This window comes from Trichechus manatus, unplaced genomic scaffold (genome assembly GCF_000243295.1).
Source record: "Trichechus manatus latirostris isolate Lorelei unplaced genomic scaffold, TriManLat1.0 scaffold00100, whole genome shotgun sequence".
Lineage (NCBI taxonomy): Eukaryota > Metazoa > Chordata > Mammalia > Sirenia > Trichechidae > Trichechus > Trichechus manatus.
Genome location: NW_004444036.1, coordinates 1,610,422 through 1,629,191, shown reverse-complemented (window position 1 = coordinate 1,629,191; position 18,770 = coordinate 1,610,422). Strand labels below are relative to the sequence as shown.

Sequence of the window (18,770 nt, the reverse complement as noted above, 5' to 3'; positions counted from 1 at the left end):
AATTTTCCCTATTTAATTTTTTAATGCCTGCAATGTTTCCCACTGAATGGATGTAACATAATTTAAACAGCCCCTTTGTTACAGACTCATTTTTTAACTTTTTGCTATTGCTAACAACATTATGATAAATAGGCTTGTTAAAACCTTGATCTTTGAGCATAGGGTTACTTCCTCAGGATAAACTTGAAGTAGTGAAATTATTGAGTTAATAGGCATATGCATTTTTCAGGCTTTTTATATGTAATGCCAAACAGGCTTCTGGATAAGTTGTGCCAAATATGTGTCCCATTAGTATGAGTACTTAATATGGTTTTTGGCCTTTGCTAAATTTATAAAAGGTGAAGACTCAGGCACACCTTGTTTCATCTTGTATTTCTTTAACTACTAGTTAAATTCAACATTTTCCACTGTGGCCCCGGTGATTCTTGGCTCCTGGCGTTCACACCTTTGGGTTGTCCCTCCCACAGTGTATGTTGATCTTCATGACCAACAGAATATGGCAGAGGTGATGGTATGTGATTTCCAAGATAGGTTATAAAAGACATTTTTGTTTCATGTAATTCTTCTTTGTTCTTTGTCACTTAATATGTGCTCAATTTTTGTGAAAGTTTCTAGGATACTTCTGCCTCTCTTCTGCTTGCTGGGGGACGGGCGTGGAGATAGTTGCCATATTGTGAGCAGCCCGATAGAGAGGTCTAAGTGGCAAAGAACTGAGACCTCCTGCCAATAGCCCGTGAGGAACTGAGGGTTCAAGTCAACATCTATGTGAGTAGGGTGACCAACCGTCCTGAGACTGAGGGGTTTGCCTGGACACAAGACTTTCAGGTTAAAACTGGGAAAGTCCTAGCCAAACTGGGGTGAGTTAGTCACCCTACATGTGAGAGAGCCTTCTTGGAATCAGATCGTCCAGCCCCAGTCAAGCCTCTGGATAACTGCACAACTGTGGCTGATATGTTGGCTGCAACTTCATGAGGGACCCTGAGCCAGAACCACCCAGTTAAGACACTCCCAGATTTCTTACCTCCGAAACTGTGAGATAATAAATGTTTGCTGTTTTAAGCTGCCAAGTTTGTGAGTAATTTTGTTCCACATAAATAGGTAACTAATATGTGATGGTTTAAACACATTTTTACAAGAATTTAATATGTGATAAAGGTGATATTTTTACCACTTTGGAAAAAATAGATTATTCAGTAAATGGTATAGGAGCAATTGAAACAATAGGAGCCCTAGGCAGGAAGGCAGAAGCTGATGTTGTTCTTGGAGGCAGTGTGTGTGGTGGGGTGTGGGTCATGCATCTAGACCTCACAGGTATAATAACTGCAGGTGGAAGCTGAAAACAAGAAGAGCCCAATAGGAAGGAGTGCTGGGAATTGTGGTTTCAGGAAACTCAGTGTCAAAGAACTAGGAAATAGGCATAGGAGAAAATGCCCCCAAAAAGTCGCTAAAGGATTACGAGGCAACTTGGCATGTAAGAGTAAACAAAATCAGCAAGATCCTTGACCCTAGGGAACTAGCTGAGAAGACAGCATTAAAAAGACACAAATAACTAGGTAATTGTCAAGTGTACAAAATGAAGCAAAGGTAAAAGTAGCCCTGAAAAGATCTACCCGGTGGCCTTTACCTGGTGGGGAGGTTCATGAACAGCTTGCCTGAGGAAGCATCATTTGAACTAAGACCTGAAGGATGACTAGGGGTGGGATGAAGGGAGGTGTATGTTGAAGGCCAAGGACACTGAGCAGGGTTGAGCTTTCACACCTGTATCTCTTCTGGTAGACTGATGGATTTCTTTTTAATACATCTGGTGATCATTTTACTGTAAAACTTTTATCTTTTTCCCACATGATTTTGATTTCTCCAAATCCCAGGAAGTTACAACCACAAACATCTAGTTCTTGCTCACAGAATAGGTAGGAGGCTACAGGATTGCTATGGTCCAGCGCCACATCTTCTTGTCCCAGAACCCATTCTGCAGAAGCAGCTCCTACTCAGGACACACCATTCTCATAGCAGAAGGAAATGAATGAATGAGAGAGAAATGAACTAACTATGCACGCACAAAGTTTCTACTCAGGCGTGGTGTTCTTCAGGTCTACTTACGTCCCCATTGCCCAAAGCAGGTTTCAGGGCCAAGTGAAACAATGGGGTGGGCAATAGATTTTGCCTTCAGGGTGGAATTGCCAAGTCCCATGGCAATGGACTTTGATGTGGACCCTTTTAAAGGGAAGGGAAGAGCTGATGATTGGCAACAATAATATAACCAACCACAAACTGAAGTGCTATGGAGAAGCTAAAGCAGGGAAGGAGGATAAGGGGAGTTGGGTGTGAGTGTGATGGGGATGGAGGAGCGGGTGTAACAGGAAAACTGACAAACTTAAAGGAGGCTTTAACATTTTATGTTTTGTTATTAGGATCATGAAGTATGCTTGAGCTGAACCCCACCCACTGCCATCGAGTCGATTCCAACTCATAGCGACCCTACAGGACAAGGTAAAACTGCTCCATAGTGTTTCCTACGCTGTAACCTTTATGGAAGCAGATTGCCACATCTTTGTCCCATGGAGCAGCTGGTAGATTCGAACCGCTGACCTTTCGGTTAGCAGCAAAGTACTTAACCACTGTGCCACCAGGGCTTGAGACTGCTATCTACCAAAGGTCCACTTCTTTGTCTTCCCGGGCACACAGATTTTTCCCAGCTGCCATTTCAGTTAAGTGTGGCCATATGAGAGCTCCAGCCAATAGAATGGGAACAGAAGCGATGTGTGCCTTGTCCCCTGCTACCTGGAATCAAAGGACCCCAAGGCTCTAGGGGATGTGAAGCCACAATATGGAAAGAGTCTGGGTTTCAGAATCACCATCTACTTTTAGACTGTGAGCAAGAAATAAGAGGGTATCTGATAATTAAAAGACTACTCAACTGTGACCATGAACTTCCAAGTGTATTCCACCAGGTAGCCTGAGAAGTCTGAGGGCAGAGGGCTAATAACAGGTGTTATAATATAATAACGGAGTTGCCATCCAGGCATATGAACTCAAATGGGACAAGATATGTTGCAGGCACTGGAATTTTCTAGCATGCTCGTACAACTGATAACATCGTAAGGAACAAAAGTTTTGAGCACAGATAACGCACATGGATTTAACTTCTTACTGGTCCCTGGGGTCTCATTTAAGTTCCCTATGAGAGATCAGCCCTTTGTTCCTGGAAATCTATTTACTAATAGAATGAGGTCAAATTTTAAAACTCAATTATTTGGACATATAAAACCACAAACTAAGAGTTGTTCTTTTTCAACTGTAACATATTCATACATTAATGTTAACGCGGTAAAAGCAAGTGAAATCAAATCTGAAGCGTTGACATTAATTGTTGTGGTTATTTAACTTTATTGTAATTTAACATCTGAAAACTGCCAAACATATTATTTGTACAAACATCTTGTTCAACTGGGCACAGCATCTTCATACAAACAATTTGAATAAAGACTAAGTTTAAGTTAGAATCTTGTCTTATAAAACATAAGGAATAACACAGTGTTTAGCTGCATTTGTATACAAAGTACATCTGGTTTTCTAAAAAGAAAATGTACATTCTTGCCCCTGGTGTACATTTTATTGGCATTTAACAACAAATGGCTGATAATATTAGCACCCATTCTCATAGCTTATAAGCATGACATCAACCATTATAAAAACTAATAACAATGTAATAACAATGTAATGACAAATAAAATAATAGCAGTGAACATGTTTCTCTTGAAAGTTTGAATTTTTAAAAGAAAGCCCAAAATGACAAGTCAGAGCTAATGCATCTTCCAAAACTGAGTATAATAAATGGCTCAGAACTAAACAAATTAACTAGAAATGTTGCATAGGACAGAGAACTTCCCTGTATGGAAACCAATTTACTGATGGTTTCTTATCCCCTGAGGAGTAAGCTGAGAGGTACTAGTGATGGCAAATGATGCACATATTTTTTTACAGAATAAAAACATCTAACTATAATATCCATAGTCCACCATCAACTCTGTGGCAGTACAAGGTGCCATTTTAAATTCGAAATGAAAAGATTTACTTGTGTGCATACCGACAGGTATAGAATAAAATATAAATATAGAACGGTATCCTTATGAGGAATAAATACATACAATAAAATATATATCTATAAAAACTTCGAACATAGGTATCTTCGTATAGAGATGTATGCAATAAATGCCTAGTTAAATGTCTAAGTTTAGCCAACATACGGAATGTTTTGAAATCAAAAGTATGTCATTGAAAAAAATGTAATCAGACTCCATCCAAACCATCCTTGCAGTACAATATCTTCTGCATAAAATTTCTCCCTATCTAACCTATAATTTATCAAAACACTGGTAAGAACACTTTATGAAAACTTATAAGCTTGCTTTTTTCTTTCTTTAAATCTGAACAAGTACAACATACAGAGAAATAATAAGAGAAAAGAAAATAAGTTATATGGCTACCCCCTTTCGGGAAACTGGTAGAACATGAAAAGAACATTGTAGTGAGAGAGAAACTATTTGAGGAAGAGATGATATCTATAGTTGCACCTTTAAATTCTCTTCTAAGGAAAAAGTCTTATGGTTTTAATTATACAAGTTTTCAATTACTAACATTTCCCTTTTGGGATTTAGCTGTTTTGGTTCTATATATAAAGATTCACCAACATCAGTGGGTTTTCTGTTTCTTGTATGAAGTATATTTGTAAACTGAACAACTAAAAGTAATAAAAGGACACAAAGAATGAGCTGCCGATTTGAATATTTCAATACTAACACGTTAAATGGCTTTTAAGGAAGTAGATTGGACTGTTATATAGTTCTACAATTCTGGATATAACATATTAAAGGAGCCTTCAACAAAACAAAAAACTGCTTAGGCAGCAAAAGGATTTTATACCAAGAACAAGTCCAATCTACTTTTACACAGTTTTTTTAATGCTTGAGGTAATTGTCTTGCTTAAGTCTTGCAATGTAGTGGCAGAGTTTCACGACGGTGCCCAGCTTTAGCCCCATGTACTTCATCATTGTGTCACTCTTCAGGAGCAGCAGAGCTTTCCCATCGATATCCTGCAGAGAGAAGGAAATGACGGTAATTAATACTGCTTTCTTATCTTATCAGAAATTATTTCTCTATATATGAGAATGTGTAAACAAACGAGAAGGCAGCTGTAAATTCCAGAGTCTCTGAACGTGCATCTATTTTATGAAAACTATTAAAAGTATAACTTGTACAGGGAAACATCATTGGATAATTTATAAATGTCAAATTTTAAGAAAAAGGAAATTTAACCTAATATCTTCAAAAAGTAGTCCTATGTGTCAAACTATCTGATTTGAAATACTGTGTCTTGAAGAAAATACTACATATCTATGAGAAAAAGAGTCAACAACTATGAATGGTAGAAATGAATTTCTGACATTCATTAACTTCTTAGAAGGGATCCTGAGTTTACCAACATCAATGCAAACTGTCAGTGTGCTGTACAGTGTTGTCTTTATTTAAAAGCTAATCAGTTAGTTGTCTGAAGTGAATTAGATGCTAAAACTACTGATTTTCCTACCATACTGGAAAGTGCTTAGAGTTGGTCACTAACTTAATTCTTTAGAAAACACTATAAAAATATTACTTGGTAGTCACAATGCATTCTCCTAAAATTCTTTATTATACCTTAATTGACCAACTTATGCTGAAGCATTTGATTTTCACAAGTTTTGGGTTAAAAATGAAACTGCACTTAATCATATATCACTGTCGGAAAAGACGTGAAATCCATTACATTAGTACCTTTGTCAGGCACCTTTGTACTTTTTCTACCAAGTAAACCTAAGAAATTGGAACTTATAAAATTTTAGCCCATGGTGTTACATTGAAAAGTGGTCTGGTAAAAGGAGAGTATCAGCATCACAAACCATCAATAGCCATAGAAGGTTAACAGAACCGAGCCAAATGGAATCAGTGGCTAGATTTACTGGATATCATAATAAGGACACCTGATTACCCAATTAAGAGGTTATTTCACCCTGATGATTTAATCATTGCCCCTCTCAGGGTTGTCACTGACCCCTCAGTAATGACAGATACAAATATCCTGCCCCCACCTGCCTGGTCACTCCTTCCTGCTCATAGCACCAGGGCTGACCAGGCGGACGGGGGCAGGATACTTGTATCTGTCATTACAAAGGGGTCAGTGACAACCCTGAGAGGGGCAGTGATTAAATCGTCAGAGTGAAATAACCTCTTACACACATGGGAAAAGGTTCTCCCATTATCCACACTCATCAGCACCAACTGAAGGGCCTGTACAGAAGCTATTCAAAGGCATTACAGCAGGAAAACCCCAACAAAAAGATACATTACATGCTGCCTGAAGACCTCGGCGAGGAATAATGATAATGGAGGATCTGTATATTTCATAAACTGTATCACATCATCCACAGACCAGCTTGAAGGGTCCTTGAAGTAGGTTTGTTTCGGGCCACTGAAGTCAGATCTTATTGGTGAGCTTGTAGCTTCAATGGGGAAAAAAAGACAAATGATACGTGACCTGATCATTATCCTGAAAGAAGAGACGTTAGGTAGAGTAACAGTCTCACTCCTGGAAGCTTCAGTTAAGTAAACCCAGTGAGGACCTAAAACTCCAGGTGTAAAAGCCAGTGAAAGCCTATGTAAAGGCAGCCTGAAGATGGCTGCCCAAGAGCTTCCCATCTGACCTTCCCCCAAAAAAGCACCTTCAGAAGTTACCTGGAAGCTTCAAAGATCACAAAACAAACTGAGCAATCCAAGGCCTCTCTGGCCACAGGCAGATATAGCAAAAGGACTATTGCTTGGGTTAAATTATGTTACTTTAACCTAACCAATTACCCTCTTACTTCAAGTACTTCAATGAATTTCTCTTAATCAAAATCTCTCTTTCTCTGCCTGTCTAGGTTAGGTGTATTTGACTAGCTAAATACACTGGAAAATTCCCGAAATTTACAGTTTTATGATTGCTTAAATATTTTCATTTTAATCAAGGAATTTCAATAACCCTATTCTCTTTAAGAATCAAATTAGTTCTTCTACCAAATATCTACTATGTATTGAATATGGATGTTTTTAGCATCATTTTGCTCTTTTAAATTCCCATCTCTCATGGCCTAAAATGCTTATCTAAATTTTGAAGAAAACAAGATTACTGCCAAACTGATTTGGGGAAATACGGCCTCCTGCCCCCAACACCACCACCTGAAGAGCATAAAACCAGCCCTCAACATGGGAAACAAAAAGCCTCCCCTGGCTTGCATGAAGGATGCTGATGAATATAGGTCAAACAGTGCTACTTAATATGTATCATTTCAAACTCACCAAAACCAGAAGGGATGCACAGACTACGTTGGCCAAGATTCTCATTCTCCATTATGTCTGGGTAATCCATCATCTCAGGGTGGCTTTGCGGGCTGGGTTCTCCCTGGGTCAGCACCGAGGCAGGTACATGTACAGAAGGTCTTGAAGGTGAGAAGATATTGCCGGTGCTGGGCACCGTTGGGCTGGAAAAGCAAGGTGCTGCAGAAGGACCAGGCACTGGGTCATCTGGTGTATAACGTGACCGTGTGGAGAAGACTGAGGGAGCTGGTGTACTCTCCATGAGGTCTCGATCCTGATCCTGATCCGCATACAGCGGCTGCTCTACTTCAGTTGGTATATCTGATGGAAAAGATGCTCCTTCATAGTTGGGGTGGGAATTACTTTCTGGCCTTTCCACTGGTAAAGTCGGGCTATAACTTTCAGGGTAGTTGAATACAGCAGGAGGCCCGTTTTTCTTCATTTTCTGCTCTTTGAGTTTTTTAGAAAGTAGGTAGTTATAATTTTTGTATGTATATCCAAATGGTCTCTGAAATGACAAAGTAAAATATGAAATAAGTAATAAATTCGTTAATATTTATTTTCCACCTAACACTGCTTTCCATTATTAAAGATAAATGTGCTATTTTGATTATATGATTTACTTTTAGTCCTATTTAGCCCTACAAATTAATTGTATTTTATATATTACAGATACAGAAAACTCATTGTCATGCATTTATCAAACCTAAACTTTAGTGTTCTTCCAAGAGAATTGTAGTTCCTTATCTGCTACTACAACAAGTATAGATCTGCTTTGCTAATCTCAGAGTTATTAGTTCTCTATCACTTCTCATTGACTGGTACCTTTAGGAAAATATTTTTATAACACTTACACGATACTGCCAAATTGATTTTGCACGAAAACGTTGAATTTTTGAAACCTTTCCATGAATCACATCAAACTTCTTATCCAGGTTTTGAATAGCATCATGTATGACCTGTTATGATACAAGCTATTTTAGTACTTCCTATTTCAAAAGAAAAGTAACATAGAGTAAAATACCATCAAGCTGAATTTTAACTGCTAGAAGGAAAGTTGGTTCTCAAGCTGTCAGACATTTTCTGGTTTCCCCCTTGATGACTGGCTTTAGGTGACCTACTGCCTGAGTGGCTGAGATAAGGAGCCCCACCTTCTAGTAAACTACTCTATTTCATATAGACACTGAAAGGCGCTCGAATACTGGAAAGTAAGTTTGCCACAATTCCTATAACCCGTCACATTTATGATGGGGTCCCTGCACATCAAGAGGGTGCAGTGGTAGGAAAGGAACTTTCTAATCTGCTGAAAGGCCCAAGGGTCTCCCTCCGTGTGAACTAAGAGGCAGGGAGCTATTAGATGTGGAGAGAACACTACACCAAATGTAACAGTTCTCACTTCTGCCTTCGAAGTCGTTTAAAATCATGCAACCAAACAATTACCCTTACAAACCCTTTGATTACATGCCCCATTTGCCAATGGGGTATGTAACTGAATTTTGCTTGGCATACACAGAAATTTCATTTGGGCAAAAATTCAATAAAATAAAAAGCCAGAAACATTTCTTCATTCCTTCATTCATTCATTCAAACAAACATTTATTGAGGGCCTACCACCTGTCAAAACTACTTTGCTGGGCACTAGGACTAGGGACATAAAAGAAACAGTCCCTGCCCTAAAGGAAACCCCATTTTAATTGTGGAAGGAGACAAGTAGAGAAACTATTTCAATAGACAAAGTGCTTAACAGCCTAGAGCAGCGGGTCTCAAAGTGTGTCCCTGGATGGGCAGCCATCGACGTCATCTGTGAGCTTGTTAGAAATGCAAAGTCTCAGGCTCCACCCCAGACCTACTGAATCAGAATGGGGGCAAGCCCTTCAGGTGATGCCTAATGTATACCCACTGGCCAAATCAGCCAATATCCTGTAAAGATTTTGCAGGGGAAATTAAGTATCGAACAATCTAGATGATGGAGACAACTACACTTAATTCATAATAGGATTTTGAAAAAGCTACCAAAATCTATACACTGCCATTTCAAAACTTCCACCTGAGGGTGCTGTTCAAATGCTAAATAGTTAAAAATCATCACAACGGGGTTATACTAATCTGATGATGATAACATTTCTATTAATAGTACAATGACATCAAATGAGATAAAGACAATTTTAGCTCCATATTTCAGCAAACCATATCTGAGAGGCAGAACTTCATACCTGGCAGTGAGTAAGAACATCCTGAACTGTTGTTTTTTGCTCCTCTTCATTGGTGGGTGTGTCAGAGATAGTATTTTCCTGCTAATATTTTAAAATGAAGTAATTAATTCTTTACTTCTATAAGAGCCAAACTGAACACTAGGGGAAAAAATAAACCACTTTATATGTGTCTATTTAAATTGTTTTCATTTATTTTTCACCAACCTTTCAAAGGGTTTCAGAAGTCTTAATAACATGAAGCAGAGATAAAATGAAATAAGAACTCACACTAAATATGAGAATGAAAATGACAAGACCCAAGTAAGAAAGGGGCTAATGAAAGAATGGATTATTAGAAAGATTGGGAAGGAAACGGATTCTGTACTGAAAACGAATATAAAACCGCTCCGAATTCCCTATGATATAAGGAAACAAGGGAAGTAAAATGGTTAAGTGCTTATTGTTTGATGAAAGGCTGCATACAAATTCAGGGGAGAAATATCTTCTGGAATGTGAGTTCGAAGGAATGTCAGAGTATATGAAGGCCAAAAAGGAATTTAAATCTTTTTCCTTAACCTGGCGTTAATACATTTGGCAAACAGCAATTAGTATTACTTACTTTTTTGTTTGCGGTGTTTGGTTCATATGCATAAAGGATAGTATTCTCATCATCGTCATAAATAGGTATCCGTGTTCTTATCTGAGGAAGATTTGTTAACAAATTAAAAGGAAAGACGAAAGAAAGAACTGAAAGAGAAGTTCAGGACTTCAATTTCGCTTTCAGGAAGCTCTGAAGTCCTCTTTGTGATATCAAAGGACCTTTGTCCATTGCAAAAACGACAAATACATGAAAAGATATACTTGCAGAACCGTTTTCTCATTAAGTCAACCACAATTAAGACACTATTTTGCATCAAGCGAACATCTTATGCACTTCAGAGTTGAATAACTAGCCGTGTAGTATGTAATTGGGCATCAGAACCCTTTTGAAACCAAATATTTCTAATTATGAGCAAATGACCAAATCCTAAATGGCTTTTGATTTTTAAACAATCCAACAGTGCCACTAGGTGGACAACATAGGAAACCACTTAAGTACCTATTTTTCTTAACAAATTAATCTCTAAATCACCTTAAATGCTTTTTTTGGAATAAGACAGAGTATAAACAAGTAAATACGCATTACATTTCATTATAACTCTTTATTCTAAGATTGAATTATAAGCTATAAGAATAATTTTAAAGTAACATACCCAGTAGCTATGTGTGTCTTTTTTCAAAATCTATGATAGAAAACTACCTGAATTAGCCTTGCATTGATTAGACAGCCAAAATAACACGACATTGTACTATAGATTAGTACTTATAAAAATAATATCACCATCTTACCCTTGTATAGTGCTTTATGCTTTTCAAAGCACTTTCACATAATTATGTCAGAAATCATGACTCTTGGTAGGCAGTTAACATTATCTCCGCAGATGAAAACATTGGGGCTGATGGAAGTCAAGAGACTTGCTTGTACTACTTACGTGGCATTAATATCCATGTCCTTATGTAAGTAATTAATGTGTTTTCTGTTAAGCCAAAGTATATATAGTTTAATAATTCAACTTGAAGGATCAAGAAACATAGCAGAATGTGATGGAAATGCAAAACAGTCCAACGACTTCGAAAAACTGGCAAATTCTTGAAGTTAAATTTGCTCCAACCCCATGACCTAGCAATTCAACTCCTGAGTACTACCCAAAGGAAATATAAATATGTGTTCACAAACAGACTGTACAGGGATGTTCATAGCAGTTTAGACATGATAGCCCAAACCCGGAAAGACCCAAATGTCCATCAAGAATGGATAAACAAAATGTGGATGTTCATAAAATGGAATAGTATTCAGCACTAAAAGGGGATAAACTATTAGTACAAAACAGATGAATCCCAAAAATATTATGCTAAGGCAGTGAAATCAGGCAAATGAGTACATACTGTATTATTTCATTTATATAGAGTTCTAGAACAAGCAAAACAATCAAAACGATGCTTTCAGGGGGTGCGTGAGAACTGACTGGAGAGAGATATGAGAACTTTCTGGGGAGATGGAAATGTTCTATATCTTGATAGAGGCGTGGATTAAATGGTCTTATCATTGTCAAAACTCATTAATTATATACTTAAGATCTGTGCATTTCACTGTATGAAATTCAAATCAATTTAAATAAATTCAAATATAGCAGAACAAATACAGATTTTCATTTTGAAATACAAACCACATCAATTTCACTCGAACCACTAGACATCTTTTTTGTTCAACAGGATAAACTTCGCTTCACTGGGTTGGGTCTATTTCTTTTTTAAATTTGCTGGAAGGTTTATTTGAGAAACCTTCAACTCCTGAAAAGCAATGCATAGAAAATTTACTTCACACACTTACTACCTTAATATGGACAGGCTCACAGAATGCCTCCTCAAATTGAACTGGAGTCCTAGTGAATTTCAGAGAGTGTTAAAACAGGAAATCTTCCATTAGTGATTTAGAAGTCTTTAAAAATTGAGGGGCTTTCTTGACCATTACTAGGAATATGAATCAAAATCAAACATAATTCCAAACTGAAATGAATGCTTTGTGGCTTAAATTCTACAGAGTAATGCTGGAAGCAAATGAACACGAGAACATGATTCCTTACTGATTTTGGAAAGGAGCTCCAAAAGGCTTTTTACCCAGGGAGGCAGAGCACGCTGGGAAAAGCCCCCAAATGGGAGTCAGGAGTCTATTCTGGATTTGGCTCCTGCCACCTACGTGGACTGGGCAGATCACTTAAGACACCACTTCCTCACCTGCCAGGTGAAAACTGGCCGAGGTTATATCTAAGGTTCATTTCAGCTAATATTACGATTGCTTAACTTGTTAAATCTTATATTAAACCTAAATAAATGTATGTGACATACAAGCCAAAAAATCCTCTAGAATTATGTAGGCTCAGTTATGGTTCTGAGTTATCTATATTCTAAAATTATGGAACTAAGAAAGACACTGACTGCAACACTCATGTATCTTGAATTAGAGATCTGAAGACTTGCATCACAGTTAGGGAAAGGGGTGCACTAATGGAAGAGTGGATTCATTTTATCCCCCCTGAGCCAGAGCAGCGATGAGAGGCAGAATTAAGTGATGCAAGTTTCATCCCCTTTCCTGTTTCCCATCTCATTCTACAGTAGAGATACTAATGAATAAGGACCCCAGAGAGAGAAATCAAAAGGAGATAAACAAGATGGGAGAATTAACTCTCAAGTTAGATAAATGCAGACTAATAAATTGTGTAAAAGTTTCAAGTTATAAAATACTTCCAATGTGAGCTGTAACTGCAACCAAATGTTAATGCTGTTTATTATTTTCTGATTATGAAACTAATATAAGCTGCAAATAATTGTGGTGTATTGCTACAGAGGAATACTATAGGCTATGAGAATAAACAAACTATTGCTACACACAACAAGGATGAATCTCACTAACATAATGTTGAATAAAAGCAGTCAGGCACAAAAGAGAATATAGTGCACGAGTCAATGTATATAAAATTCAAAAACAGGCAAAAGTAAGCTATAAAAACCAAAACCAAACCTGTTGCGGTCGAGTCGATTCCAACTCATAGCGACCCTACAGGACAGAGTAGAACTGCCCCACAGAGTTTCCAAGAAGCAGCTAGTGGCTTCAAACTGCCGACCTTTCGGTTAGCAGCCGAGCTCTTAACCACTGTGCCACCAGAGCTCCAAAAGTAAGCTATAGTGGGAGAAATCTTTCCAAACCAACACCTTTAGATATGCTGCAGTCATTTTAATGTCTGAGTTTCTCAGCATGCAGATAGGCCATGATTTATTGTAACCAATCTCCCATTCATGGATATTCAAGTTATTTCTAAAGTTTTACACCTACTAGGCATGCACCACAATTTAGTGCCATCAATTACATTAATCACATTGTACAACCATCACCAATAATCATTGCCAAATTTTCTATCACCATCAACAGAAACCTTACTGCAGAACATTCTCCTTTGGCTCTCCCCCTTTAAGGAGGGCTGTCGGAGTCAACCACCTAAACACTAAATGAGTTAGTATACATATAGCTACATACAAAGGAAATATCCCGCTGTCCCTGCACATATCAAATGACTTTTCTCCTTTGAGCTACTGATGCAACATATTAATACATTTCTTAATATTCTGAAGCTGATCATGGAGAATAGCAATTTTTTGGTATTTTACTTAAAACTGTTTGCATCTATATTCCTAAGGGAAACCTTACATTAGTAAGATAGTACATTTCTCCTAATTAATGAATCTTTTTTCTTGATCAGGTAATTTTATCAAATACCTATTTTTTATTGTTGTAAAAATATATATAACACAACATTTGCCAATTCAACATTTTTCACATGTACAATTTAGTGACATCAATTATATTAATCATGTTGCACAACCATCACAAATAATCACGGTCAAATTTCCTACCACCAACCATTGCCAAATTTCCCACCACCAACAACCACTGCAAAACTTCCCACCACCAACAACCACTGCCAAACCTCCCACCACCACCAACCACTGTCAAATTTCCCACCACCAACAACCACTGCCAAACTTCCCACCGCCAACAACCACTGCCAAACTTCCCACCGCCAACAACCACTGCCAAATTTCCCATCGCCAACAACCACTGCCAAACTTCTCACCACCAACCACTGCCAAACTTCCCACCGCCAACAACCACTGCAAAACTTCCCACCGCCAACAACCACTGCCAAACTTCTCACCACCAACAACCACTGCCAAACTTCCCACCACCAACAACCACTGCCAAACTTCCCACCACGAATAACTGTTGCCAAAATTTCCCACTACCAATAACCACTGCCAAATTTCCCATCACCAACAACCACTGCCAAATTTCCCACCAGCCATAACCATTGCCAAAATTTCCCACCACCAATAACCACTGCCAAATGTCCCACCAGCAATAACCGTTGCCAAAATTTCCCACCACTAATAGCTGTTGCCAAATTTCTCACCACCAATAACCATTGCCAAAATTTCCCACCACCAATAACCGTTGCCAAATTTCCCATCACCATCAACAGAAACTCACTGCTACCAAAACAGTGACTCTTCCTTCCCCCTCCTTCTCACCCCTGTTAACCACTAATAAAACTTGGGTCTCTATACATTTACCTATTCTAGATATTTCATATAAGTGACATCATGTCAATTAACTATCTAAATCTTTGATATATTTGATCTCTACTTGAACTCTCACAGAATGAGAATACTGAGTTAAAGTTTCTCAACTTTAACTGTATTTCTGACACTCTGACTGTATTTCTAACAATTTTGTTTCATAAATTTATATATATCATTTCTACATATTTTATATATTTTATATATATCATTTCTATATATCATCTCTCTATATATAGACTTACGTATATCATTTTACTGTAGAAAAAAGCACAAAGTACAGATAATAATATCTGTTTTTTTACTGCTTACTCTGTGCCAGGCAGTATCTAAGCACTTTATGTGTATTAACTCATTTAATATTAATGACAATTCTAGTATTATCCCCATTTTCCATACGAGAAAACTGAGGCAAAGAGAGACTTCAAGTAATTCACCCAGGTCTCACCGCTATTAAGCTGTGTAGCCTGGCTCCAGAGTCTACACGCTTTACTTCTTCATTATTAAAATCACCTGGAATCCCTTCTCTGGCAATAACAAATAAAATGCAAACTCTTATCATGGCCTACAAGGTCCTTACATGGCCAGGACCCTGTCCACCTCTGAGAAATCACCATGATCAAGCCTAAAATATTTACTATCTGGCCCTTTACAGACAAGTTTGCCAACTGCTGTTACAAACTCTTACGTTCAGACATAAATTTTAGTTCCCTTTCACCACAAGGTAAATAATTACAGCTTTTGCAATATTTTCTTAAAGCTCAACCATGACTAGCTCAAGCAGAATTAATTAATAAAATTCTTTAAATTCAAAATCTTGGAAAAGGAGTTTACTTAAAAGTGACTGTCATTTATATTTTACAATAGAAATCTAACATTCAACAATCCCTGTTGGATTAATTACAATGCTGGCTAGAATTTCGCTGCAGTTAGACACAGGAGCACTGTGCACTGCGTCTACCACTGGACTCCCAGTATTTTTACTTTTGTGCACACATGCACATCAACACCAATCTTGCACCGTTTGAACCTCTCATTCCTGTCATGCCCCGTGCCCATAATACCATCTTGTCTCTTGACCTAGGAGAACCTATTCAACCTCAAGGCTTAATTCAAGTTCCATCTCCATAAAACGCTGGTGCTATGTCAATGATCACTCCACCTAGAGGTGACACTGCTTTCCTTGAACTACCAGAACACTCACACTTTAATGCTTTTAAGACAATTACCATACATTGCTAGTTACAAATGACATTAAGACCTTAGGCTTGGGGTGAGAATACCTGGGGGATTTGGGTCCCAGCTCCCCCACTTACTAGCTGTGTGAGTTTGGGCAACTTACTTAACTTCTCTGTGCTTTCATTTCAAAATCTGTAAAATGAGGATAATAATAGTACAAACACTATGGAGTTGTTATGAAGATTAAATGAATTAATACATATCAAGTGCTTATAGCAAGGGCACACACTGTTGGCTATTATTATTGTTTGGCTATTCACCACATCCTCCCAACAGAACTATTCATCACAAAGCACATGGACAACAAACCTTCAGGGTCATAACATGTACTTTTCATGCACATTGCACCTGTGCACTGCAAGTATCACAACCATTTCTTTTAGGTAAATTGTTACACCTTCTAGCACCAGGACATGGTGCAAAGAACTGGGCTTTAATCAGAAAGACTTGAACCCCAAATAGAGTGGCATAATGTATTTCATTTCAGGGAGGTATTTAACCTCCCCTCAATTTCTTAATCTGTAAAATTGGAATAATGTCTACTTTACACGACTGTGTAAGACCAAATTACTTAGTTAAGCATCTCAGCATCATGTCTGGTTCATAGTAAGCACACCATAAATTTTAGTTCCCTGTCCCTTCTTCCCACGAGATAAATATTTACAGCTTCTGCAACATTTTCTTAAAGCTCAACCATGACTATCTTATGCAGAATTAATTAATAAAATTCTTTAAATTCAAAATCTTGCAAAACGAGTTTACTTAAAAGTAACTGTCATTCATATTTTACAATATAAATCTAAACGCATGATAACATAAAAACAAGAAGTCATCTACATTTTTAAAAGACGTGTTTTAGACATTACCATTGACCAAACCCGTTGCTGTTGAGTCCATTCCGACTCACAGCGACTCTACAGGACAGAGTAGAACTGCCCCATAGGGTTTCCAAGGCTGTAATCTTTAGGGAGCAGACTGCCACATCTTTTTCCCACGGAGCGGTTGGTGGGTTCCAACTGCAGACCTTTCAGTTAGCAGTCGAGCGCTTAACCACTGCGCAACCAGGGCTCCTCCTTTTTACACATTAAAGACATTTTAAAGACATTTTTCAAAAGTCTTCTGAATATTCTGCTCCCAAGGCGCAAGACATTCACATACATCATCCTATCAGACAACGCTTCACTTCCAATGGTGAGGCTGAAACCAGCGTTTCACATGTAAAGACCACCAAGAAATACGCAGCAAAACAGGGCAGACCACGACGGCCAGACCTCTCCAACTTTTTTTTTTTCTAAACTGTGTTAATACACTGAACAATCACATTTTCAGTCTCCTGGCAGGACTGTGAAAAAAACCATTGTTCGTTTCAAACTTGAGAGACTACAAAGTTTGCTAGATAGCAGATAATGCAGCCAAAATTCTCTCCCATCGCCCGGCACTTGCTGCGAGCCTGACGGCAAGCGAGGCTCGAACCCGACTCTAGCCCATACCCTGCTTTACAAACACGGCGCGGAAAAGTTGCTTGTAAAATCACCATTTGTAAGCATTAAACCACAGTTTACCACTTTATGGTACAAAACCCTAGAACAGTCGAGTTCAGGAAGAGGCGGAAGAGAAGCGATCCTCAACCACGTTAACGCCTTTTCCCTAAGCGCTCCCTGCTTCACGGGGCTCCCCACTTTTCGTAGCCTTTCCGGACTCCGACCATCTACCTTCCTAAAGCAAAGAACTGGCTACACAGGGATGTCTGGACAACACGCTTACAGCTTTATCCTCGTCCTCCTTCTTTAAGCATTTACAACCAAACAGCCAGGTTGTACTACCCGTCTCTGATCAAACGCGATCACCCTCAAAGCCTCAAAATCCGCTCCACCTCAACAGCTGTTCTAGGAATCAACTTGCTAGTTTGCCATTTCTTTAAGCTCGAAACTCTGCATTAAGCCTGAGAGTCTAGGTCCTTCCTCGCCCTCACCCACTCCCCGAAGGAAAGAGAAAGGATGAAGTGAGACCAACCTATCCCAGAAAATCAACACCAAGTAGCAAGTAAGCCGCCAGATCTCAAAGCTCGCACTCACCAGCGTTCAGGGAGAGGCGCAGGAACCCCCCAACCCCCAGAGCGCAGCGCTGTTGAACCATGAGGTTGCAAAGGGCGCCATCGCTAGGCCCGAACGGCCGATCCTCCCGGGACCCCCTGACCCCGTCCCCGCGGCCAATCCTCCCTGGGACCCCTGGAACCCGTCCCCCGCGGCCGATCCTCCCCGGGACTCCCGGACCCCGTCCCCCGCGGCCGATCCTTCCCGGGACCCCGGCCGCCGAGCCGCAGCCTTTTCCTGCATTAACTGGTCTGGGCTCGGCAGCTCGCGCACGCATTCATGCAAGAAAGTTCAAGGGGGGAACAAGGGTGGCTGGACAGACCTACTTTTGCGCCAGAACCTGCCACGCCAGCCTCCGGAGGGCTCGGGGAGAACGGCTCGCTATAATCCACCTCCTGGAACCACAACGGCCGAGACGGTTTTGGCCGCAGGGCTCAGAAACGGTCCTTTGTGCCGGATGCCCACCCTTGCGCCGCGAGCCCCAGAGACCCCCTACAACCGGTACCGGGTCCGGCTCGCGACGTCAGGGTTCCCACGCTCTCGGCCGGGGGTGGGGTAGGCCCCAGCTGACCAATCAGGGGACGCCAACAGACACGCCCTGGCAGTTGAGCGGCCAATCGCGCCG

General features: G+C 39.4%; 1 protein-coding gene across 1 annotated transcript; it reads right to left on the bottom strand.

The window, feature by feature from the left end:
• Positions 1–4,958: 4,958 nt before the first annotated feature.
• On the bottom strand, positions 4,959–18,515 carry SCML1 (Scm polycomb group protein like 1). The gene is made up of 8 exons (XM_004382865.2): positions 18,472–18,515; positions 11,849–11,972; positions 10,201–10,281; positions 9,603–9,680; positions 8,244–8,348; positions 7,372–7,897; positions 6,385–6,536; positions 4,959–5,093 (listed from the first exon to the last, which is right to left on the bottom strand). Exons 2-8 carry the CDS (start codon positions 11,876–11,878, stop codon positions 4,959–4,961), a joined length of 1,107 nt encoding a protein of 368 aa, XP_004382922.1. The 5' UTR covers positions 11,879–11,972; positions 18,472–18,515.
• Between the last annotated feature and the right edge of the window lie 255 nt (positions 18,516–18,770).